The sequence below is a fragment of the Borostomias antarcticus genome (genome assembly GCF_949987555.1).
Source record: "Borostomias antarcticus genome assembly, chromosome: 22".
NCBI classification, from domain to species: Eukaryota; Metazoa; Chordata; class Actinopteri; order Stomiiformes; family Stomiidae; genus Borostomias; species Borostomias antarcticus.
In genome coordinates this window covers 9,853,562-9,881,036 of record NC_140255.1, presented here as the reverse complement: position 1 = coordinate 9,881,036, position 27,475 = coordinate 9,853,562, and the positions used below count along the sequence as shown (strand labels likewise).

General features: G+C 45.3%; 1 protein-coding gene across 2 annotated transcripts in view; it reads left to right on the top strand.

Annotated features, from left to right (window-relative positions):
* Positions 1 to 3,989: 3,989 nt before the first annotated feature.
* slc39a11 (solute carrier family 39, member 11) overlaps positions 3,990 to 27,475 on the top strand; it is a gene marked incomplete at its 3' end in the record, with an annotated part of 72,294 nt that continues 48,808 nt past the window's right edge. For both annotated transcript variants that reach the window (XM_084455899.1, XM_084455898.1), the window contains exons 1-4: positions 3,990 to 4,054; positions 6,876 to 6,995; positions 7,372 to 7,410; positions 22,924 to 23,082. In XM_084455899.1, the coding sequence (XP_084312025.1) occupies positions 6,888 to 6,995; positions 7,372 to 7,410; positions 22,924 to 23,082 (306 nt within the window). In that variant the 5' untranslated portion in view covers positions 3,990 to 4,054; positions 6,876 to 6,887. The remainder of the gene's footprint in view (positions 4,055 to 6,875; positions 6,996 to 7,371; positions 7,411 to 22,923; positions 23,083 to 27,475) is intronic.

Here is a 27,475-nt window from a genome sequence, read left to right as displayed (position 1 = left end):
GTGGTTGAGTAGAGTGGAGTGGATTGCATGGTGGTTGAGTTACCTGCCACACACGCAGCTAATGACCACTTCCCCAATGATTATCTGCTACTCCATTGGCTGAAATAAAGAGCTCTGAAAAATGGACTGTGAAATGATAATCAGCCTTTGACACATAATTGTAGCTCTGAACAGCCCATGCTGAGCAGAGCCAGGACAATTGATTTCTCGTGAATAGTTTGGCTGGAAAAACTGAGATGCATTGTGGCAGTTCTATGCTGGAAGGCAATCAGTCATTTCAAGACTACTCACATAAATGGTATGTTATGAGGTAAATGTGCACAGTGGGGTTAGGTAACTAGGTAACCTAGAGGAGCCCTATTTCCACCAGTAAATTGACTGTTGCCAGATCAAATTCAACAACTAGAAGGGCACACTTGAAGAGCGCAGACCTCCTCCCATGATACATGTTGACTTGAAGAGCGCAGACCTCCGCCCATGATGCATGTTGACTTGAAGAGCGCAGACCTCCGCCCATGATGCATGTTGACTTGAAGAGCGCAGACCTCCGCCCATGATGCATGTTGACTTGAAGAGCGCAGACCTCCGCCCATGATGCATGTTGACTTGAAGAGCGCAGACCTCCGCCCATGATGCATGTTGACTTGAAGAGCGCAGACCTCCGCCCATGATGCATGTTGACTTGAAGAGCGCAGACCTCCTCCCATGATGCATGTTGACTTGAAGAGCGCAGACCTCCTCCCATGATGCATGTTGACTTGAAGAGCGCAGACCTCCGCCCATGATGCATGTTGACTTGAAGAGCGCAGACCTTCGCCCATGATGCATGTTGACTTGAAGAGCGCAGACCTCCGCCCATGATGCATGTTGACTTGAAGAGCGCAGACCTCCTCCCATGATGCATGTTGACTTGAAGAGCGCAGACCTCCTCCCATGATGCATGTTGTCGGCATGCGCAGTGGGGTACCGATAGTTAGAGTAGACAAATGTCAAAAAGTGGTGCGTCACTGTTGCAATTTATGAGCAGCTTTGACATAGATGGGGTCAGCAGAACGGGTGGTCTTCGCTTCTGCTCTCTGATGTATCCCAGCTACCTAGCTAGGTAGATATGACAGGGTGGACAGCAGTAATCTACCGCTAGCTACCTACGAGCATACACCTCTTCTACACCTCCATCATCGTGTCCATCCTCACCTCCTCCATCACCAGCTGGTTCTCCAGCGCAACAGATAAAGACAAGTCCAGACTGAGCGCATCATCCGCTCTGCTGAGAGGGTGATTGGCTGCAATCTGTCACCCAGGGGTCGAAATGAACTTTTTAGCTCACCAGCCAAAAGTCTGGTAGATTTCAATTTGTACCCACCAAACTTTTTTTTTTTTTTACCAGCAAAAAAATAATACTTATACAAAGCCTTTTTATGTAATGTAGACATACGGTACATTTCATCTGCATAATAACATGTTATGGTGGTGAATACAGACAGTGGTCAGAGCAGATTCATGGTGCCACAGCTCCACAGCACAGATGGTGTTGTAGTCCTGTCCCCCACTGAAAATATTAGTGAGTAGCCAACCTATTGTTAAATAACAAACTACTAAACTATTCCATTGGAATGAGCCTATAACCATACCAGCTGGGCAAGATGACTTTGCTAGCTACCTAACCTAGCCCTAATGATATTGTCGTGCTCGATTGCTGTGCAACATATCAACTGACCAGTTGTTTAAACGTATTTCACATCACTGGTTATTCTAGCCAGCGATGTTAAATATATGTGATGCTTGTTTTGGCTGTCTGGCACAATATGGTGAGCTACATTAGCTAGCTAACGTTAGCTAGTGACGAGACAGTCCCAGTCAGCTAAAGTAGCAAAGCTTTAGATGACAACAAGTTTGCTTGCTGTGGATAGCCTACGTACGTTGGTTCCCCTGTTAACACAACAGAAATGTTAGCCAATTAGTAGCCTAGTAACTTTACCTTGCAGGCTAGAGATAGGCCCCCAAATAATTTCACAGCTCGTTTCGTTCGATGCACAACAACAAGCAGATCCACCGAGTCTTCTTTTCAAGCACCGTTTATTCACTTGTGTGCTCAATGTGCTGTATGTGTTATGATCCACAAAGGCTGATATTTTGTTAAGCACTGAACAATCAATGCTGATATTTTGTTGCAAAAAATGTCACCTGCCAAAGTGTCGGGTGGCCCTACACGCCAAATGAAAAATATAGGCCTACCCGCATTTGGCGCTTGGCAGGTGTTAATTTCGAACCCTGCTGCCATCCCTCCAGGGCCCTGAAACCTGCTAGAAAGATTGTGGCCGCCTTTCCGACCCCGATGACAATCTCTTTGAATCACTCCCTTCTGGCTGGAGGCTGTGGTCCATCACGACCAGGACCTCATACCACAAAAATAAGGCATCAAAAAGGCATCCCCTCTGACCCCCCCTCTCTGACTTTACCTTTTGCACTACTTGCACATGACCGCTGACTGTACCGTACATACTGTATGCTCGCACTGCACACACATATCACAACAGCACACACATTGTATATATATCAACATTGCACACACATTAACACTCTGTAGGCTACACATACTGTATTACACACACATATCACAATGGCACACACATTGTATATACAGTATATAAACATTGCACACACATTAACACTGTACACATACTGTATACACTCATTGCGCATAATTTTGTATACAAGTATGATGATGTACATCTGGACCATGAATTAGCCTTTTACCCTGGCTCAGCAAATGATTTGTTAAGATTTATATTAGAGAATTCTTCTCTTCCTAGTAAACATACCCGATACAGAATGCATCAGTGTGTATGAGTCATACAGTATGTGAGTGTGTGTTTGTGTACAGTATGTATGTGTGTGTGTGTACAGTGTGTGTGTGTGTGTGTGTGTGAGTGAGAGAGAGAGAGAGAGAGAGAGAGAGAGAGAGAGAGAGAGAGAGAGAGAGAGAGAGAGAGGCTTAATGTAGTGGCAAATACTCTTGGAATTCTAACAAACAAACAGACAGGGGTGGAAACATTACCTTATTGGCGGAGATACTGATCTACAGTATGAGGGAACGTAGAGCTGAAGGAACATAGGCTGAAGGAACATGGGCTGAAGGAACATGGGCTGAGAGAACATACTGTAGGGCTGAGGGAACATGGGCTGAAGGAACATAGGGCTGAGGGAACCTGGGCTGAGGGAACCTGGGCTAAGGGAACATGGGTTGAGAGAACATAGGCAGAGGGAGTAGGCTATAGAGCTGAGGAAACATAGACACGCTCCCACAATAAGCTTATTGCCTTTGAGGATTGCTGAAATCACAAACCCCACAGTTAAACCAGCTAGCAGATGTAGTGAGACAGTAAGGGATGAAGAGAGCATCTGTTGCAGAGGAAGGAGGTAGGCTACTTCAAGGAAGGATATCAGAGTGTGTGCTATCCACATCACTTCAGTTGCCTTTAGTGACCCACAGCACTAAAATTCAGCAGGATTTAGGATGAAGAAATGTAATAAAATGTATGTGCCAATGGAACCTGGGACTCCTGTAATCAAGTTTATTTATATTTTATTTTATTTATTTTTTAAATTTAGGTAACAATAACAACAGGGCGTTTATTATATGTTTTATTCAGATGTGGGGAGGTAAATACAGAGGTGGGTAAACCCTGTCCAGTGCACAATTTACCCACCTTGCTTCCCCTCATTGATTAATAGGCTACAGTTGATCAGAAGATAGGTGAGTAAACTCTCAACCTTATTTTAAAGAGGTGTAGAACTGTAGCCTTCGCTGGCACAGCGTAAACGACGTGTGGAGATAGGTCTGGCTATGCGAGACTACCTTGAGTCTAGACAGGCGGGCAATGCTTTTATGAGTGACGGCTAATCGTCCAATACAATTTTGATAGACGCCCACAAAAAATGCTGCAACCTGATGTGACCAATCCCATCTCGTCGGAGGCGGGAACAAGCATAGACACGTGTACAGGGAAGTAGGAAGTAAATATCCTACGTCGGAATCCGGGTGCCACGAACGGTGAGTACTTCTCCAATTCAATGAGAAATCACCATAGCTGTGACATTAACATGAAATAATTTCCCTACCTTGTTCTCTGGCTCTGTATATTGATGCATACGTGTTTCCCGGGAGATAAACCGGCTCACACAAGCACATTTACAGTCAGTTGACTCACAACTGTATACAGATCTCGCCTATGCAACTAACGTTACAGTAACTTAACTCGACCGAACCAACCTGTTGCAGAAAAATGGCCTTGTATGGTTTGGTACAACATGACCCTTGTCATCGACAAAGTTGTTCAGAGCTAAGCTTGCTAGCTGTAAAAACACGTCTATCCACCCTGAAAACAGAAGAACTCAATCTGTGACAAGGCACAACACAGTGATGCCAACGTTGCACATTAGTCATACATTAATGTAGCTAACGTAGTTCTACCAGTCAAACTAGTTTAGCTAAATATTTGTACAGTCAAGCTACAAGCTACTGGACAGAACTGGAATAGACATTCAATACCAAGTACCTAGCTGCCTCTCCGACTGGGTATCCAGCTGCACGCACACGCACACGCACACGCACACACACACACACACACACACACACACACACACACACACACACACACACACACACACACACACACACACACACGTGTGTTATAATTGAAGTTCGGGCATCTTTTAGCCCTGATGTTGTTGGACTGGACTAGCCTGATCAAGTCACATCAGATCAGTCACAGCATCAGGATAAGATATTACTTTTTAATACTATGATCTCTACAGGTGATGGTGCTATTTTAATTCATTACTAGACCTTGAGAGATCTTTATTTTCCACATAGCAAGTGACACACAAACACGTGAGAGAGTGACGACACAGCACACACAATACACACACACACACACACACACACACACACACACACACACACACACACACACACACACCTACCTCTTCAGCGGTCGCAGGTGGAATTTATCCTCTGCATTTATCCCATCCAAGCTGTCCTCCTCCAGGGGCAGTCAGGAGCAGTGGGCAGCCTCATCAGTGGCTCCCGGGGAACAAGTCCAACGGCTCAGTCCAAGTCCTGGTCAAGGGCAGGACTGAAGAGCGATCTGTTCTTCTGCATGTTTTTATATTGGGGTTCTTGGGAGGAAACCCTTGTGAACACGGGGAGAACATGCAAACTCCACACAGAAAGCCTGGGAGATACCCCACCTGAGTACCTGACAACCCTGGGGAGATACCCCACCTGAGTACCTGACAACCCTGGGGAGATACCCCACCTGAGTACCTGACAACCCTGGGGAGAACATGCCCAACGCCAATATTGTCCCAAGTGGGAATCTATTCATTGTTAGGTCACCTTTCTCACAAACCCGTCAGAACATTTGAGGGAATTTAAGAAGAGAAACACATTGGCTACACATTTAAAAAGAAGAATTCTATTATGCTCATTTATTGATGGTGTTTCACACTTAGGGGCTGTGTCCAATAGCACCTTTTTCTGAGTGCCTGTGCCTTTTTTCAATTGTTTTCCAATGAGGAGAGAGCGTTGGCGCCGCCTATAGAAAAGCGCAGCACCCAGCGCTCGCGAGCGCTCTGGCTGTTTTTGAGCGGAGCGCTCCGAGCGCTCAAAGTAGAAAATATCTCAACTTTTCAGAAAGGCGCTGGTCTCGTCACTGCCGCTCCTTCCAGGCAACCAATCAGATATTAGATAGGGCTTGACTCGGCTGATGATGCTGTTAAGATATTTATTGTCATAGAAACAGAATGTTACTCCACACGCAGCGTCTCTTTTTGAAGTAGCGCTGGAGGGCGCTGGGACAAAACTCTCTGCAGCGCCATGCAGCGTTTTTTTTGCCAGAAAAAGGCGCTATGTGGACCCGGCCCCTTAGAAGTACAAAGTTGTAGTCCCTATCAGACTTCAAAGTCTAACTTCATTCTAAATACTGACTATTTTTAGGTGCCATTTCTTTTTGTACAAAAAGCATACATACAGTAGCTTGTTCACTTTCATATGATTTTAATCAGTGCCAGCTTATTCTGAAACAGTCTCAGTGACTTTGCTTGTCCTCCCAGTCTTCACAACGGAGATGTGGGTGAACAGCGTGGCAGACCAGCTTGCAGTGATCAAGCTTACTGTGCTACAGCGGTCCATTGCCATCCATCACCATGCTTATTTCACATTTCACAACTGTATCATATGTCCCAACTTCACCATTGGAGACTACTTAAACGTGTAGCCTATCACGTAAAGTTATTTTGTTTTCCATTCAGACCCATCGTTGACAGTTCATGATGCTTTTAGTTGGTATGACTGCACCCTTTGGAGTAGGCCTAATAGTGATTCAACTGTTCAAATTGTTTTATTCTTGCAACAGTTCTGGTTTCTGTTGTAAACTATAAGAAAATTGCTTTGTATGTACACTGCTAGAGTACATACAAAGTACAGCCCATGAAAGTTTTGGTCTTTTTTTGTAGACATATTTCAGTTAGCCCCTTACTCTAAGGTACTGGATGTGAGTAGGCATCAGTCTCAGAAGATGGAATGTGTGTAGCTAAGCATCATGGTAGTCGGCTCCATCTTAGCTCTGATAGGCCAGGTTTAGGATAATTGTCAGCATGTTGCTCCCACACCCACCAATTATCTGTCTTTCTCCTCACACTGCTGTGTAGTTGCTTCATTTGTCACCATAACCACTGTTTGTCTCTGTGTGTGTCTCTGTGCCTGTCTGTCTGGGTCTGTGTGTGTGTGTGTTTGTCTGTCCCTGTCTCTGTATCTGTGTGTGTTTGTGTGTCCCTGACTCTGTTACTCTGTGCGTATCTCTGTCCTTCAGGCGGTAGGCACCATGCTTCAAGGCTACAGCCCCGTTACGCAGGCCCTGCTGGGCACCCTGTTCACCTGGGGCCTGACTGCTGCAGGAGCAGCCCTGGTCTTCATCTTCTCCAGCAGACAGGTACACACCACCAGGGCAGCGCACTCTACCCAGCAGCCATGCTCCTGGGAGGAGGTGTCCGGCAGCGCAGTCAGACTGAAATATTGAGCTCTGTGTCTGAGACAACACTTTATTTTGAGGGGCGCCCTTTAGAGGTTACACTCTGTGAATGCTTGTTAGCTGCAACTCTTTTGCGATGAACTTTATGAACTTTAGGAACTCTTTTTTTCTCCTGTTTTTGAACTGTACACACTGATTGATCAATGCTCTTGTTTTGACATCTCTCCCTCCCTCCCTCCCTCCTTCCCTCTCTCCCTCCCTCCCTCCCGCCCTCCCTCTCTCCCTCCTTCTTTCCATTCCTTCCTTCTACTGCTGATGCCTTTATCCATCCTTTTAGAAGCGGATCCTGGATGGAAGTTTGGGTTTTGCAGCAGGGGTAAGAAAAGACGGCCTTGATCCTCATAAACAATCAGACAGATACGCACACACAGTTGAGTTTGTTGTTTTGGGGGTTGCATCACTGCCCAAACAGTTGTTGTAGATCTCAGAAAACGAGAGGGATGGAGGGAGAGAGAGAGAGAAAGAGAGAGAGAGAGAGAGAGAGAAAGAGAGATTCTCAAACTTCAGAGGGAAGAATTGAAACCTTCTGTGAAAAGTGTAGACTGTAAGGGACAGTACAAAATGTATGGAAGGAGGTCACTGGAGGAAAACAAGGGAGGGTTAATGCTTTTTACATTTGATCAACATATAAAATAGTTTATTCAGCTTTTTGGAATTCAGCAAGCTGTTACAGTGTCTGACCCAGTGTCTGACCCAGTGTCTGACCCAGTGTCCCACCCAGTGTCCCACCCAGTGTCCCACCCAGTGTCCGACCCAGTGTCCGACCCAGTGTCCCACCCAGTGTCCGACCCAGTGTCCGACCCAGTGTCCGACCCAGTGTCCGACCCAGTGTCCGACCCAGTGTATCTTTTTGGCTGCCTTATCAGTCGATCGAATCAGTGTGCTCTGCTGGTGATGACGGGGTAGAAGTAGATTACAATTCTTGAACAGAGTTCTTCTTATTAAAGAATATATTTCTGTCAGAGGAAGAGTCATGCATTTTCATTTCCGAGCACTCTTAAGTCCTCCAGTAACCCCCTCCCATAAATTTCCATCTCCAATCTCAATAGACCATCTTTCCCGTATGTATAATTAAAGCTATTATAATAAAATGGGAGATGATATCTCAGTAATGCCACTGCAATTCTTTAAGCAGCCGTTTTATGAATTTAATTGTGAGGTCATTGAATTATTGATGTAAAAAAACAACTATTTTATTATTAAATAATACAAGTAGATATCGGTATCAGGAATCGGTATTTTTTTGGTACCGCTACGTCATTGGGTCAGTACCAAAATATCGATAAGCTCATGGACAAACGGTGCTGCTATCGGTATTTAACACGTTGGTTTCATAAATCCATGGAGCTGTGTTCGTTTCTTAAATCAGCCAACGCAGCTGCAATCGTACTCTGATGGTGACGAAGCTGCCGGTGATGACAGGTGATGATGTCGCATTGTTTTACCTATGGCAAAACGGTACTTTACCAAATCTACCGACGGTGTTAAATGCAATTCATGTTAAAAGTTAGTTGTGTCCAAAGGGGCTAAAATCAGCAACCTCATGAAACACTCACAAGTTTCACATTCGGTAAATGTGAAGCAGTGCAGCATGTTTGACTGCTTTAGCGATACGGCTAATGCTAACGCTGATAGATGCAGATGAGCCAGGCTAAAGACTCAGGTAACACTCATTATTGTTATTATAAATAAGTCTGTACAGTGTTTCCCCTATTATTGCCTTGGAGGGGCCAAGGCAAAGGCAAAGGTTTTTAGAATAAATCAATGGAGTTTAACATAGCGTAAATTAGCATCGCGATAAGCGGACATATTCTGAAATGGAGTGGGAGATGATGAAATGAAAATATCTTTGGTTGCTGTCGCTAGCTACATAAGTAATGTAACCACCGTTTAATGTATGTCTTCTGATGTTAGTAACTGTTACTGTTAACAGTTACTGTTAAAGGATATGGACACTGAATTTCATGTTAAGCCCTATTCCTGGCTTCCCTGGCATGTATCTGACCAGTACAGGTTCAAATATTTCTGTTTTGTGCAGTACAGAGTTCTGTGTCAATAACGTCGGCGCACGCGCCCTGGCTCGTTGCTAGCTATGGGAACACTTGAAAAACTCTTACATGGTTTATGCTTACCAAGCTCTGAAGTCGTCCTGTAAACACCATAGGTCCTTTCGCGAAAGGACCTATGGTGTTTACAGGACGACTTCAGAGCTTGGTAAGCATAAACCATGTAATTCCCGAATGTGAAATCCACGTATATTTAAGCAATAAACCACAAGAGGCCGTGTGTTATAGTGATTTTATAACAGCTAGCGGGCGTTGTTAGAAACAAAACCCCCCTAGCTGTTTTAAAATCACTATACCACATGGCCTCGAGTGGTTTATTGCTTTTATACAACAGTTACTACAGCTATTAGTGTAAAATAGACACACAGCAATGTAAAATATTAACATTTATTCAAAACGAAGCATCATTCCCTCAATTCCGCAGAGCAAAATAGTTCCCCTAACAAATGGGTTGCCAAGCAACAACAACAACTACAATGCATTGGATCAAATGGGAGGCGCATTAATACTGAAAATGGAATGATATGCGGTCCCAGGTGTGTGTTACAAAGTATTTAAACACGGCTTCCAGCCAATCAGAATCAAGAACCAGAACTAACCGTTGTATAACATACTTTTTAGATGCTTAGAGGCCAGGTTGAGGGCCGTTTTCGTTCCTGTTTCTGTTCCTCGTAAAATACCGTTTGTTTTCGGTTTTCGTTTCCGTTCCTTGAACCGGTTCGGAGACTGGGTGTCAACACAAGCACAAGCACAAGCACAAGCACAAGCACAAGCACAAGCACAAGCACAAGCACACGCACACACACACACACACACACACACACACACACACACACACACACACACACACACACACACACACACACTGTAGAGGGAGGCCTACTGGGCTTAGAGAAGAGTTACTTGGGGCATATTGGCCTGTCTCAGCTCTAGATGTTTGTGTGGGTGTAAAGCATGATGTTTTTATCTAGTGTCTGCCCATGCAAATTTAAGAGCTGTGTGTGTGTTTGTCTGTGCGTGTGTGTGCGTGTGTGTGCGTGTGTGTGTGTATGTGTCTGCGTGTGTGAGTGAGTCGTAACAGGTTAAGGGAGGAGAGGAATTGTAAAGAGGCTGTTGATACGATACATAGAAGCCCCTGAGCTCTGAGTGATGAGAGAGAGAAGAGGGAATCTCATTACATTACACATATTTAGCAGACGCTTTTATCCAAAGCGACTTACAATAAGGAGAAAACAGATACTGAGGAACGGCGAGGTCGCAGGTCGGCCAGGGGTTCGTTGAAAGGGGTCAGCTTCACCACTGCTATTCAGTCATTATTGTATGTAGGCTAATGGAGTTTGTAACCATACTCTTGTGATGAGGTAGCCCTACTTTGTAGCCCGAACATCAGATGTGGACCAGGATGATGTCCCCTTGGCCTGACGATAAAGGCTTTGTCATGAGGGGCCGCTGGAGAGTGGGGTTCGAAACCCCGCTGGGGCGCGGGTACACATGTATCTGCATGCGGCCGATGCCTAATGTCAACACACTATGCGTACTGTACATCTATTGTAAATGACTAGGGATTAATATCATCTAGCTAGGCTGTATGGTTGATTTGAATACAGGCATCGCATCGGTCCATACTAACATTGGTTCCGCTGCCAAGTCTTCTGACCTCTGGGCTTATAAGCCCTGTGTATCTTTGTGTGTGTGTGTGAGTGTGTGTTTATACTGTATGTGTGTGTTGGTGTTGCTATTCACTGTAGGTGTTACAGTCTGGTTATAGCCTAGTTATTCACTGTACTGTAGGTAACAAGCATACCAACCATTATTTAGTTGTCCCCCTCCCTCCCTCCCTCCCTCAGTACCAGAGCCCACCACCTGGGGGCGTTCGCCACAGTTATTTTTTTCCCCCCATTGCCAAGTACATTTTGCTTTGTACACAAAAAAATAAACTATGCTTGGTGTCTGAGTAAAAGTATAATCAAGAGCCCGTCTACTTTGTAAATCCACAGTTCAGGGCTTGAGGTGTTCAGTAGCTCTTTTGGTGCTCGTTCTAAATGTTAGGATTCTCAAAGGTTAGTATCGAGTTTAGGTGCATTGTGGGTACAATTATCATTTTATAGCTTAAGTTATAGTCGTTATATTTCACAACATAGATCATATGACACCTTTTTAGGTTTGATATGATCATATGACTCAAATACAGAGTTCAAATTGGTATTTTGAATTGAAGTTTAACTGCATTTATCGCTCATTCTCATTGACCTTTCATGATCTACCTGGTCCAGATTAAGAGGACATAGAGCTAGGAATACTATAAAACATGCATCCGATGCTGTTGCTTTACAATTGAGCACATGTATTAAAATAGCCTATGCAGGGTACACAGGCTAGATGCAAACTGAGAATAGATATTTCGGAGTGTGGGGCACAATGGATGAAGCCATTGCTAAGGAAGGATACCATTGGATACAGCCTTTGCAAGCCTACAGGCTTAATGCTTCTATACAGGGTTTTTTAAAGTTCTGTTGGTGATCATTCCATCATATCCTCATGCAAGAGGATTAAGCAAACTCCGCAATTTGGCTATCCAGTGTCAACAACAATCCTATTCTTGGAATGAATGGATTTGAATAACCAGGCCAGGTCAAGCCTGGCTTATGTGCGTGGCTGGCTTGTTTCTGTTCAGGACTGGTCGAATGGAAGCTAGTCACGCCACTGAAATAGCTGTGAATTGAAATGACAGGAAATAATGTCTGATAAATTAATATAGGTCTTGTCGTCTGGATACATCAGTTTCAATGCTTCCAATTCTAATCCAGCACAATAAGAGCGGGATAGCTAGTTAGCTCATGAGCTCACAACAACTAGCAGCAGCTTCCATAACATTAATGGTAGCAGTTACACTGATGATTCCTGTAACGTTAGCTATTTTGCTGCAATTGGTTCAATTTCTGTTTCTGGACAAAGGTAAGAGATAAAAAGATTGGAGTGAAAGGATGAACGTGTGGAGGTTTGGGGTATAGTCCCATAAAGTCATCCCCACCGGGGCCTTGAACCCCCGTCTCCCGGGTGGGAGTCCTATGCTCTCACCACTACTCTACTTGTGCAGTGGAGATTGGTGGGTTGGTTTTGGTGTCCTTCTTCCAGTCCCTAGTGTGGGTTGGGTTTAGAATAAAGGTTGGGGTTGGGACAGGATCTGACCTATAAGGCAAGGGGTAAAGATTGGAGTGAAAGGATGAACATGTGGAGGTTTGGGGTATAGTCCCATAAAGTCATCTCCACTGGGGCCTCGAACCCCCGTCTCCCGGGTGGGAGTCCTATGCTTTCACCGCTACTCTACTTGTGCAGTGGAAATCGGGTGTTATTTTGGTGTGCAGGGACTTGTGCCTCTTGTGGTGCCAACAGAGAGATGCAGGTCAACAACCCGACGGAGGGAGGGAGGGAGGGAGTGAGTGAACACCGGACATTTCTATCTTTGGTGCGTCGCCACACACAAAAAAATGCATGACACATGAGACACCATTCTTTCTCCTGAGTCGAATATGTTAATGTCATCTAATTTTCCAGGAATTGTTTTCCATAACGTAACATCTGCCTGGAACTAACAGTGAGGGAGTGCTAAAGGGAGTCACTACCCTCTCCTCAAGCAAATATGGTGGCGGGGGGTTAAGGCAACAGATTGTTGTTAATTAAATTAGTATTTTTGGCTCTTCTATGTCGTGTTATTTTTCTTTTTCTATAGTTGTTATGGTAACCGCAGGTCACATGATCAGCCTCCAGTGCTGCAGTTCGCCATCTTTGATGTGTTTAACTACACTACCGGTCTCCCCAGACCAAGATGCAGGGTCTCAGTTTTGCATGCTCCATTCTGCTTGTGTATTTCTCTCTTCTGTGATTCAGGATTGGCTCTTTTGGTAATTGGGGGTGGCTGTAGCTCAGTTGCTAGAGCGGGTCGTTCAGTGATCGAAGGGTCGGCGGTTCGAATCCCAGCTCCGACTGTCCACATGTCGAAGTGTCCTTGAGCAAGACGCCTAACCCCAAATTGCTCCCAATGAGCAGGTTAGCGCCTTGCATGGCAGCTACCGCCATTGGTGTGTGAATGTGTGTGTGAATGGGTGAATGAGAGGCCATTGTAAAGCGCTTTGAGTGCCGCTAAGGTGGAAAAGCGCTATATAAGTGCCGTCCATTTACCATTTATCATTTAATTGGATTTGTTAGAACTGATTCCAGATCTGTATTCACACAGAGACAGGAAGTTATATGCTACATGTACATTGTGCTTTCTTGTTGAATCTTCAAAATCTACAACGTTAATATTCTTGCCAGTGGCAGTTCAGACCATATCCGACGTTGCTCTGATTATATTTTTCTTTTTCTGTAGCTCTTGGAGATAAACATTCCAAGTTTTTTTTTTTTTCCAATGAAAAGTAGCTAGTATCTAGTTTGAGAGGAAATTAAGCTGAGCTTACGCTGAACCCCTGTGGCACTCACTACCTGGGCTGCATCCTCTTGGGGTCCCAATACGACTGGACTGAATTCAACCTCCTAAAAAGTTAGGTATCAAATGTTCTTCTAGACTGCATGGGTGTCTATGGGGATTTGCGTCTTTCTCTTATCTTATTCACACACTGTGCAGTCGGGAGGCTGGGCTGCTGGCTTCCACATGCTCAGGATGCCAAACTCATGAGGGAAGTATTGTATCGCACCTCATTGACCTTTCCCCATGTTCACTGTACAGTATATGACCTTTTCAGGAGGAGCCCACGGGTGTCATAACCCAAACCCCGGTAAACAATCCTTTCAAAACGATATGCCTCTATGAACATGAACATGAACTTAGCTTCCTAGAATGGGTTCCTTCACCAAGCGTGCAACACTTGTTTTTCCTTTCACACAGTTGGAAAAGCTTGGATATAAACAAGACTTCACCGATTTTCGTAATGCACTGGACCCACCGTGACTGCACAAGGACGGACAATCCTTTGTTTGAGTTTTGCCCTTTATCCTTTAAGCTTTTCTTGTCCATTATTTGCATTTTTCTCTTGTCAAATTGCCTTCTCAGTCAGTGCAGCGGCTATTTGATTTGTCTTTCCTCCTCACGCTTCGTTCCGTTTGAAGCTTTAGTTTCTCTAACATTCATTTAACCAGGACAAGACCCGTTGAGATAGAAATCTCAAAGGAGACTTCGCCAAGAAACCTCCTAGCTAAATCCGGCATGTTTACACAGTCATGTACTTGTTAATTAATATGCACTGTCCTCACCAAATAAACCAATAAATAAATAAATAAATAAATAAAGATTGCAAACAGCATATAGAATTACAAGCAGTACACAAATTACAAAAATGCAGGGTAAACGGTACAATCCAGACATCATTCCTCCATTTTTGAACGTCACAGAACCCCTGTATCAGACGAACTGATCTGAATGTTACACAACCGTGTGTAAGATGAATCGGTCTGAACTTTGCAAGAAAAGGGCAAGATGGAGGGAGGCAGGGATGGAAATGGGGGACGGAGAACAGATTTTGTTGGAGAGCTGAAGAGAGGTCAGCACTAGGACTAGATGGGTATCTGATGAGGTTTAGGCTGCTTGGTGATGGGTATCTGATGAGGTTTAGGCTGCTTGGTGATAGGTATCTGATGAGGTTTAGGCTGCTTGGTGATGGGTATCTGATGAGGTTTAGGCTGCTTGGTGATGGGTATCTGATGAGGTTTAGGCTGCTTGGTGATGGGTAGGTATCTGATGAGGTTTAGGCTGCTTGGTGATAGGTATCTGATGAGGTTTAGGCTGCTTGGTATGCCCTCTTCTTGGCTCAGATTATCTGACAGGTCCTGGCAGATGTCGTTGTTGCTATTGCAATCATAGGACATGTAAACTTCAGGATTATGGATGTTCCCTGCCTAACGGTTTAACTGTTAATCACAGAAGTAAAATGTTACCTGTTGAGCTCACTCGGTCGGGAGGGAGGGAGGGAGAGAGAGAGAGAGAGAAAGAGAGAGAGAGAGAGGGAGAGAGGGTGTGTGAGAGCGAGAGAGAGAGGGAGAGGTTTCCCATGCCATACAAGAAGGATGTTGGTACTTTAGATTCCTCTCATCCCTCCATGTCTCATCTCCATGCCTCTATCGCCCCATTCCCACATGGACGATGATTAGCAGTTAAATACCCAGGTTGAACTGATTTTTCTGGGATGCTTGCTGGGCTGGCTTTTCAATGGGGGACTAATTATGCCACAACACGAGTGTCTGAAGACGTGTGACTTGGAAGAGCTCTCACTGTGTGAAACAGCCTAATAACTGATGAGAATGATTGAGACAGGATGCTCTCTACTCTGAGGACTGTCCTTCTCTCAGATTCCACCCGAGCCCTCCGATCCTCCTCCACTCTCACCCTCACTGTACCCTCATCCAAACTTAAAACCTATGGACATCAAACATTCTCCAGAGCAGCACCCCGACTATAAAACTCGTAGGCTAAAAACCTACCTCTTTTCCCTAGCCTACGACCTTCCCTGCCCTTGACCACCTCCTGGGCCCCTGCCCCTCTCTCCCTCGGCCCCCCAGCCCTCCCTCTGTCTCCCACCTGCCCCAGACATCCTGCCATTAGGGACATTAAGCAACGACAGTTTTCAGGACTGCTACGGTGGCCGGAAATAGATCTGCTATGACGCTATCGCCGTAGCGATCAAAATCGTTAAGCAAACATCCGAGCGGTCCCTACGGCCAAGCGTCTCCGAGACGTTGTAGCCACTACGTGAAACAGGGTTTTGCTGTCGTAGAATCAGCTGTTACGGCAGGCAGGTTTATCTATTGAGCACTGATCCATTTCCGGTCACCGTAGCGGCCCGTCGGAGCGGTCGTTGCTTAAAGTTCCTATCGTCTGTGCTGTTTTTCATGCTCCTGCTGTTGAATGTCTCTGCCTTGTTTGTTGTCTGTTGCCTGTTGCTTGTTCCATGTCTGTTTTGTGTTTTGTGTGACTTTGGGTTGTTGAAATGCGCTATACAAATAAAATGTATTATTATTATTATTATTATTATTATTATCCTGGCGAGAGGAAAATTAACCATGACTGCATTTGCATGAGTTTGTAGGGAGAGGTTTTGACCAGGAGGCTCTTCTCTAACCTGTGGAGCAAACCAAAACCTTTTGATAGTGTATCTATAGGTGTATAGATAGCTCATGTCTGAACGGCATCACGTTGAAATGTATGAATTTGTTGATGAATATGGAGGGTGATCCCATCTAAACCTAAACCAACAAACAAAATAGCTGACAGCTTGCTGACTACAATTTCCCTCTAAATTGTGGTTTTTATGAGTTTAGGTCAGGAGTATGGGATCATGTGGCAGCTCTGTTTGAACTGGAGCGCTGGTGGTAGTCAATTACAGTACGTACAATTATGCAGGTGTCAGTCTAACATTGCCAAAAGCCAGGAGCCCCATGGAGTTCAACACTAATTGATCACATTACTAGACAGTGTGGAATGGATTGACTGTCAGGCGGAAAGAGGAGAGAGAGGAGGTGAAGGAAAAAAAAGGTGACAGGCCTGGAACAGGAGGATGGGAAGGGGTTTGGGGATCTGAAGAAGTGGGATGTACAGATGTATAGAAGTTTATCGTTAAATTTTTTGCATCTGGTGTGGTGGCAAACAGTTCCATGAGCGTTTCATGACCGTCTTTTTATAAAGCGATGTAGGCTACACTAACTGCCAGGAGGCATCGTTGAGCACGCAATCTCAAGAGGCAGCAGAACACTGTTGCATTTTGTGCGCAAGACTGATAACCTAGTGTGGGACTGGTAGTAAGCCTGAACCTCGTACTTTCACAGAGAAAAAAGGTCCCCACAAAGTAAATAATTCTATGATAGTTTGATTTAAAAATGATGCTATAAACACTCAAATGAACCCCTGACAGACTTTCCTCATATTTTATTTGCTTCGGGTGCACTGTGGAGTGTTTAAGTGAGACGAGAGGAGAAGATTCAGCCATACTGAAAATGCAACCTAGCCTAGTCTATAGCTTGTAACATTATGTGGTCACGGCTATTGCGAATTTGCGCTGGTTTGAGATCCTTTGAACAGCTGTCTACAAGTGGCTGAGTTTCCTTTGCACATTGCCTGACAAATCAGCAGTCTGCAGTGTTTTACATCACCTTTCAGCTTGCTTCAGCTTGTTCAGAACCTCAAAGGTGGTGATCTGAAAAAAGTAGCAACTTGACTCGGCCATACTTGCCTTTTGCACAATGGAAAACCAATCAAAGCAAGTAGAGTCGAGTGGAGTTGCTACTTTTTCATGTGGTGGAAAACCGACATAAGTTTGTTTGCGAAGATGTGCTATTTTATTCTTGCAAGCGTCACACCCACTAGCATTATGTCGAAGCTAAGAGCTGAGCATGAAAGCTCTGTTGTTGGCTGGACAGACCAGCGCAAATTTCTACATTGGCCCCCAGCCTCAGAGGAGCATAAATAAATTTGCATCGTTCCTTTGCGTGGAGTTCAACTTGGTTCAATTTGGTGAACTTTGACGCTAATTTCGTCTCAGCAGGCGAAGGTAATTCGCCTGGCAAATATTTATTTCAACTATGTGTGACCGTACCATTAGTCTGTCAGTCTCACATATTCAGAGGCCGGGGTTCTGATTCTGTACACTCTTTTTAAATCTTTCTCTCTTTCATTCTTGTGGTATGTGGATTGTGGTATCCATGACACAAACACTTACCACCGGCCTCCAGTAAGACTTACATGGAAACAAGCCATGCATTTATAATGAGCAGCCTGCTGAGGACAGTTAGCTGTTTGTCAAAGATGGCAGTTTTGTTTTTTCCTTGGGGGGCGGGGATGATGTTAATTACAAAGAGTTTAAAAATATAAATTTGGGGATGATTATAATATGTAGGAGGATTACAGTCCATCATACCGTAGGCTATCAAACCTCATTACTTCCTAATTAGACTCCAGCTTTCAACCCCAAATGGAGAGCTTCACAGACTGCTGTGGTGTTGGCTTAGCTGATGCTCGCCATTGTTTGCAGTGAAACGTGGTTTGGCTGTGACGGCTCTATTGTGCAGCAGCTGTGGGATTGAATCATAACGCTAGCCGTTAGACAGAGCCTAATCAGCCAGGAGGGGAACATCTAAAGCTGCTGCTATTTTTCATCCTTATACCACGAAGAATTGCATGATGGGATGTGTGCACCGTTCTCCCCCGGTGGATCACTAAAGGATCGATCGATCGATCATTCATTCATTCATTCATTCATTCATTCATTCATTCATTCATTCATTCATTCATTCATTCATTCATTCATTCATTCATTCATTCATCCATCCATCCATCAATGCATTTATTACACTTGGGTCCATAAATATTTGGACATTGAAACCATTTTCATCATCAATTTGGCTCTGTACACTGCCACAATGGATTTGAAATGAAACGATGAAGATGTCCTTTAAGTGCAGACTTTTAGCTTTAATTTGAGGGTATATACATCCAAATCAGGTGAATGGTGAGGGGATTACAAACAATTTCATACGTAGTCCCCCCTTTTTAAGGGACCAAAAGTATTTGGACAATTGGCTGCTTAGCTGTTCCATGGCCAAATGTGTGTTATTCCCTCGATATTTAATTTACAAGGAGCAGATAAAAGGCCTGTGGTAGTGTGGTACTGTACTTGCATTTGGAATCTGTTGCTGTCAACTCTAAATATGAAATCCAAAGAGCTGTCACTATCAGTGAAGCAAGCCATCATTAGACTGAAAAAACAAACCAAACCCATCAGAGAGATAATAACATTAGGTGTGACCAAATTAACTGTTTGGCACATTCTTAAAAAGAAAACGCGCCGGTGAGCTCAGCAACACTAAAGGACCCGGAAGACCATGGAAAACAACTGTGGTGGATGTCAGAAGAATTATTTCCCTGGGGAAGAAAGCCCCCTTGACAACAGTTAGCCAGATCAAGAACACGCCCAATGAGGAAGCATATCTGTATCAGTCAACAAACAAGAGAAGACTTCCCCAGAGTAAATACAACGGGTTCACCACAGGAAGTAAACCATTGGTGAACCTCAAAAACAGGAAGACCAGATTAGAGTTTAAAACATGCTCAAACACATGCAAAACACATCTAAAAAGCCTGTTGTTTGGAACAACATCCTACTGTATGGACAGATGAGACAAAAATCTACTTGTTCCAGAATGATGGGAAGAGAAGAGTAAAGAGAAGGGAAGGAGCTGCTCATGATCCAAAGCGTAGCTCCTCATCAGTGTAGCATGATAGTGGTAGTGGGCATGTAAGACTGCCAGTGGAACTTGTAACCTTGTATTTATTGATGATGTGAATGTTGCCAAAAGCAGCAGGATGAATTCTGAAGTGTTTTGGGCAATTTTATCTGTGTCAGAACTCATTGGGCGGTGCTTCACAGTGCAGATGGACAATGACCCAAAGCATACTGCGAAAGCAACCATAACGTTTTTCAAGGCAAAGAACTAGAATGTTCTACAATGGCCAAGTCAATCACCTGCCCGGAATACATTGAGCATGCATTTCCCTTGCTGAAGAAAAAACTGAATGGAAACCGCCCAAAGATCAAGCAGGAACTGAAGACAGTTGCAGTAGAGGCCTGGTAGAGCATCAGCAGGGACCAAACCTGGTGTCTGGTGATGTCTATGGCTTCCAGACTTCAGGCTGTCATTGACTGCAAAAGATTTGCAGCAAAATATTAAAAATGACAATTTGATTTATGATTATGGTAGTTTGTCCAATTACTTTTGGTCCCTTAAAAAGGGGGTACCACATAGAAGATGTAATTGTAATTCCTACACCATTCACCTGATTTGGATGTAAATACCCTCAAATTAAAGCTGAAGGTCTGCACTTAAAGCACATATTGAATGTTGTGGTAGTATATAGCACCAAGATGATGAAAATTGTGTCAATGCCCAAATATTGATGAACCTAACTGTAATTTAACCATCCATCTATCCATTCAATGTTTGATAGAGAATAGTTTCCTTGCTTCCAAGCAGCGCTCTCAGTGGTCATATTAATGACTGTGGTTACGTCCCCTTCTTCTGCTGTGTGGTCTGTTAACGGCCATTCATGTCCCCATTCTACCCCTTCTGTAGTGTCAAGGACTATTCCCACAGTAAGGTGTGTATATCGCATTTGCATCAGATCCACCCCTTACTGTAGGTTTACATACTGCACTCTGCTATACAGTAGGTTCCTAGCAGGTGGGTAACATTTACATACCAGGCCACCAGGTGTATGTAGATACCGAGGTAATCGCGGACAACCAAATTAGGTTTTATCAACCTTTGTTGACTTTGCATTGGACCTACCCCTGACACAGTTTGCACACTCAGGTTCTGTTCCCTGCTAGGTTAGTACATTTCATTGATCCCAGACCCGGCAGAGCAGGGCAACTCTGGCAGGGTCTCCTCTCTGGCAGGGTCTCCTCTCTGGCTGGGTCTCCTCTCTGCCAGAGCGCGGTTCTGGCTGCTGTTATCCTGATAAACACTTCGGCCCTGGAGACGGGAGGGAGGGAGTCTTTGATCAGTGAGAGTGTTGGATGCTTGCTGCTCAGGACTAGTGTCTCTGTGGATGTTATTGCACACACACACACACACACACACACACACACACACACACACACAGACACACACACTGAAACAAAGTGTATGCATTATTCAATTCTCTGTGTCCTGTGTACTGTTTGGGAAAGTGTTGGAGCCCATTGGCATACGTGTGTGTGTGTACTGTATGTGTGTGTCTGAGTGCGGGCGTGCGTTCATGCATGTGTGTGTTTGTGTGCATGCATGCTTGTGTGTTTTGTGTGCGCGTGCACACATCAGAATGTGTGCAAAACGACAACAGAGAAATCTTGAGTTTTCAACGACTTGGATTGAGCCCTCCAGGTTTCACAACATCCAATCAGAATTCATTGTTCATAGCACCAACTGTATCTCATCACATTGTCTCTACAGCAGAGTCCCCCACCCCAGGCCTTTGTGAGCCGGACAGACTCATTTAAATTCTCTTTTACGCGAATTATAGTGTTTCAGGGGCGAATTCACTAAAGGATTGCGCAGCTTTTCCTGACGCAAAGCCTGTGCAAATAAGTTAAAAATTATGTTTGCTATTCACAAAGCCCTCGCAAAGGGTGAAATACGGTGTTAACTGCGTTGCGTTCGTCATTGCGTTTCTCTGCGCCGGTGTTATTAGCTCATATTTAAATTAGGTAATATGGGCGGAGAATGTTCCCCTTTCTATGCAAATGAACATTATTGCAAAACCCGCCCAATTCACAAAGATCCGCGCAAATTGCCTCACGCAGTTAAAGTGAAATTAATACCGTTTTCAGAAACGTGGTGGTATTTAAGCGCAAGGGGTGTGTCGGCCAGCCTTTCCACTGATCATGGCAGCAGTGATTGTTGCGAGGCGAATTCGGCATCGCAATGCCAGACATGTTGTTCGTGAGAGAATATTTAGAAGAAGGTCACTTTTTGATTTAACACTAGAACCACAGCGGTACCTGTTTGGACACCAGAGCGCGCAGCTCTTCAGCCAACTGGAGGATGAAGTCGCGTCTGGGGAGGCTCAGTTGACTATGCGTCTCTCCACCCGTCCCCAGCGAGTCCAAGCTCCCCCAATGAATAATACTAATTTATAATAGCCTACATAGCACAAACTGTGCGTATAATAGTCTATACGCGAAACTGCGCATTCCCTATAGCTGTTCATTGAACGGCTGGGGGCCGATATAGGTATAAATAAATAAAAACATAGCCTACACAATATTTTGTTTATTTGAATGGTCTTGAAAATATTTTGCTTTTGTATCATAGCTGACGGCAGGTATCATCTTCAGCCATGGATGATGACTCCCGTGCGTAATCCTTCCAACGTTGGAGAGGCGGCGTACAACCGGGCTCACATCAGGACGCGCGGTGTGATTGAGTGCACATTTGGAATCCTGAAAAGCCGTTTAGATGCCTAGATCGTACCGGTGGGGCAATGTTATACACTCCCCCAAAAGTATGCCAGATCATCATGCTGCAACTTGCATAACATAAAATGACAATTTTTCCTTTGTTCGTCTTTTCAAATAATTCCACCTCGGTTTGCTGTCTTCCGCGTTTACACACACAAATGGCACTGACTGCTTGTGAAATTAAACCCCAAATCTGATTTTTGGCTGTAGCCGTCATATTTTTGGTGGAAAGCTGGGAGGCATGCTTTTGAACCTCGTCCGTGAGGCCTTCAAGTTCGCGGTCTGAGAATCGTATTTTTCTCTTTCTGTCTGCCATCGTCCAATGATATGCATACGAGTTGTTTGCGCTGCATGCGCTGTATTTTATAGTCATTTCCTATATCAGCAGCAAATTGCACTCAGCCGCAAACACCGAATGGGCGTGTTTGCGCTGGGATATTATTAGCGCAATGTCTTTAGTGAATAGGTTTTTAAAACGGAGCACATAGCGGGCGCAACTGACGCGCAATATAATGGTGCAATTAGCGGGCGCAATTTGCTTTAGTGAATTCGCCCCTCAGTGTTTGGTTACCTCATACCCCTAAGCCCAAAAAGTCAATACAGAGAAATAAGTTGAACTTTATTGAAATAAGTCGAAATAAGAAATAAGTAACTTTATTTGCACAACAGTCCCTCGCCCAAAAAAGTGATTGTACCCCGAAGGTTTTGTTGACTTTTTCCATTTATAAGCACATCAGCAACAGACCCCCATCCTAACAGAATCTTCCTCTACTCCCTCAGGTGATGTTGGCTGCGTCTTATTGGTCGCTGCTGGCCCCGGCGATAGACATGGCCGAGGATTCTGGGAAGTACGGCTCGTTTGCATTTGTGCCGGTCGCAGTGGGTTTCGCTCTGGGTGCGGCCTTCGTCTACTTTGCTGACCTGTTGATGCCTGCTCTGGTGAGTCCTGCTGTAGACGCAGGCACGCACGCACACACACACACACACATACACACACACACACACACACACACACACACACACACACACACACACACACACACACACACACACACACACACACACACACACACACAGCTCTCGGTCTGGCAGTGATTGAGTATATTTTCAATGTAATCAATCTGTCTCGGTAAAAGCCTTTGTGAATTGTGGCATATTTTCCAGGCAGATCTACTGTACAGCGATTTGTGAGCTAGCCTATTCATCACTGACCCAGAATTTCACCTGCGGTGACTTGAGAGCGGTAGCGTGTGACTTATCCACGGGAATGGCTCCCGTGAGATGTTTCTGCTCCATCTAGCCTGCTCACAAACAGCCTCCTGTTCCTACAGGGGAAACCCACACTCTTGATTCAGACTGGAGGCGGAGGGCGAATAGATGTTTCGGTAGACATCATCTGCACTGCGACTCCCGCTGTCATCCTACTGTCTGCTCTACCCGCTACCCCTCCCTGCACCCTTCTCCTCCTCCCCTCATCTCTCCCTCCCCTCCCCATCTCCTCCCTCTCTCTTGTCTCCCCTTCTCCTCCATCTCTCCCCCCTGTTTTCCCTGGTAGTGGGAGTCCTAGGATGGATGGCGGGTGGGGAGGTGAGGGGCTTGACCGTGGGGGGTCTGGCTAGCAGGGGTGAACCCCCGCCCCCCTCCCCTGGTTACCCCCTCTGGATACCCCCCCTGGTGCTCCCCTCCAGGGGGGTCAGCGCTGTTTGGACAGCTGCTGGTGTCACTTTTACTGGCTCCTGGGCAAACACTGGCCCCCAATGAGAGGAGAGGAGAGAGATGGAGAGATATTGTGGAGGAGACAAAAAAACAGCGAGAGGGACTCTGTCTCTCTCCCTTTCCTTCTCTCTCTCTCTCTCTCTCTCTTCCTCTCTCTCTCGTCCTCTCTCTCTCTCTATCACATCCGCAGCATCGTTGCCCCTGGTCCCCTTTATGCTGGGTCTCCAGGATATCATGAAACAAACGACCAAGCTGTCGCAGGATAGAGTGTCATAGGAACAGCAACACTATCTGTCAGCGCCTGGACACCTTGTTCCTCTTCTCTCCTCCACCTCCATGAATGTGTGTGCGTGTGTGTCTGTGTGTGAGTATGTGTGTGTGTGTGTGTGTGTGTGTGTGTGTGTGTGCGTGCGTGCGTGCGTGCGTGCGTGCGTGCGTGCGTGCGTGCGTGCGTGCGTGCGTGCGTGCGTGCGTGCGTGCGTGCGTGCGTGTGAATGCGTGCGTGTTTGTTCCTGTGTGCGTATGATTCACGGCTGTTACAACACCTGTCTGATAAGGTGTAAGTCACCCGCCCCCCCCCCCCCCCCCCCCTTAAATTGTCCAGTGGTCTCCGTGACAACAACAGCAGATCGCCATCAGGTCATTGGCCACCCTTGCGTCCGGAATGGGAGCATTACCTCACAGTCTACACATAAGTGCCTGTCCGTAGCATGGGGGGTGGGGTGGGGGGGGGGCAGCTAGGCCCAGCAGGAGAGCAACAATGGCTTCGAACACATGACGCCATTCATGTTTGCTGTGTGACCCTGGGAAAGGAAGTCTGACTGGGAGAGAGAGCATGGTAGACCAGGGTTGGTATGTGGCCCTGATGTGGTATTCAGATACATGGCGTTGGCCTGCGCGCGCCTTTTATGCAGCTGCTGTGGAATAGAATGTGTTTTGTAAAGGCTTTGCCCATGCAGGGAATGTGCTGTATGAATATCATCTAGCTTCAGGCTTTTTTAAAGGGCACCACACATGCTAAATCAATTTTGTAATGTGTTTATCATATACATGTTGGTCTCTGATGGTCCTACCAATGTACAAAAGTTGATATTGTCATAGAAATTGTTATTCTTAGCCTTGTCCTTTGTTTGACAGTTTCACTCTACCTCCTGTATGCAATCCCTCACCTTTTCACATACAACCACCCCTGCTGTGGCTTTCTCACTTATAACAGGATGACATCTCCAGGAGGTCGATACACCCAGACTTACTGTCTCCACTAGTGACTTCTGTTCATACCTGTTTGCTAATTTTGCCACCCTTTCCTCTGACCATTGTTGATGACGTGTTGATGAGTTAGCCAATCAGATCTTAGAAACGTCATATCCGGATTTCATTGTCTATAACAGCGCGCAAGCTCAAGTACTTTCGGTGGGTGAAACACTTTGTGTTCCATTTTCCGTAGTCCAGGTGCAACTGCGGCAAACCTTCTTCTTACTTTTGATTCATATTTGATAGATACATCAAATTATTCTACAACAATATCAAACAACGCAGTCGTTTGTTTATGGTCAGCACACTTTCTCCTGCCCTGGAAGCTCCACCCTTCAACAAACCATTCAGATTTTAAGAGTTTTCTGCGTTGTTACTGATGTTTTGGTGACGTAGATCGAGGAGCATTATCATAGTCCCGCCCAGGTCCCGCCCTAGCGGCCAGGTTTGATTCCGCTCTGAACTCCGCCATTTTTTTCCCCAGCCGAGTCGAGCGCGTCACATCAGGAATTATGCCGCATCGCTGTTCTGTTTTCGGCTGCAAAAATCCACATGTATCACTACATCTTGTCCCAACTCTTCGTGAAGAAATTGGCACCCCTCCTCCGCCCCTCCCCCTCCAACTCATTGGTCAACGGGGCTTTCACAGGAATCCATTCAGCTCAGGGGCGAAATGTGAGTTTTTTTCTGCATAGGGCATTCAAATTCACTTTTCTAAAAACGGCATATGCGGTTTCCTTTAAGCAGCAATTATGACACAGTGGGGGTGTGTAGTAGTCACCATGTTGGTTAGTCGGGGGTGACAGCGGAGCCCACAGCAGATCTCAAAGGGTTACCTTGGAGACGAGGAGGATCAAAATCCCGCTTGATGATGATGAGGTCCTCCAGAGGATAAGGAGGAGGAGGTCCATCTCTCTCTCTCCATCTCTCTCTCTCCATCTCTCTCCCTCTCCTTTTCCCTCTCCATCTCTCTCTCTCTTTCTCTCTCTCTCTCCAACTCAGTGCCACCACACAGTTCCTCTCCATTTCCCTGGTTATAATGGTGAGTGCAGTAGCTGGTTAGTAAAGTACAGTAGCTGGTTAGTAAAGTACAGTAGCTGGTTAGTAAAGTACAGTAGCTGGTTAGTAAAGTACAGTAGCTGGTTAGTAATGTAATGTAGCTCATTAGACTTCAACACACAATAACAACAACCAGAGTGCTTAAGTCCCTCCTCCTGTAGCGGTGTCTAAGTCAGACAAGGGTACATGCTGCTCTCTATGACTTGTCAACTGGTCTTCTCTCATGGTTGTGTGAAAGAGGCCCGTTTGTCACTGCTGAACGACCGCGTTTTTGATTCAGGACCAATTCTGTCCTCACTGCATGACACCCAAATGTTGCCGTCTTCTGTCCCCAATCTGCCGACGCATGAACCGAGTAGCAGCTTCGACCTGGAGCCCCACGAATTCGGCTCCTGGTCCAAACTAACATAATATGATTATGTTAGCTAACCACAACCCTATTTGCAGTCAGTTCACAGTAGGGTTGCAAATTTCAAGGAATTTCATTAATCGATTAACTGTTAACTTTAACAAACGATAGTTGATTAATTGATAAGAACGTCCTGCGCCGGACTGCGCTTTGCTCGCTTCATTTTTTTGTCTCCTTCCGCTGTGTTGTTTTCCCTGGATCCCAATTAGCCTTCACTACATGGCGGGGCGCCCTCATGTGCAGTCAGACCCTAAATCATGATTACATTTCACGCAACTCCCGTTGATAATGTCCCCCCCCAAAAAAAAGTTCTGTTCCATTAAACAAGCAATTAACCGAGTAACCAAATCTTACTTGAGTAAATTCTTATCGGGAATTAATCGATAGTCGATTAACTATAAACATCCCTCGTACACAGGGGACTGAACAGGTTAACCGACCACAGGACCCGCAGCTCTCCAGAGAGACATAGTGGTCATAGTGGTCATAACTAGGTAGCGATCGCCAATGACTGGACTAGAAGATCAAGGACAGAGATGGCAAACCTTTTGCTCTTCTGCTTGTTTGCTGGTACCGGAGTGTTTATAGTAGACGTTACTGGACTGAGATGACGAGAACACACACATACGCACACAGGCAGAGCCACATGCGCACACACAACACAGACATAGCACCCACATAACACACACATACTGTAGCATACACACACACAGACACGCACACACACACACACACACACACACCTGTCATCATGCATTTGTGTGTGTGTGTGTGTGTGTTCGTTCAGTAATGAGTTCCGCTGAATTGAAGAGCAGGAAGTGCTAGTGAGAGTGGAAAGGGGAAGATGAAAGCTGCTTTCATGAACAGTTGCGGTGGAAACTCATACTGAAGCAT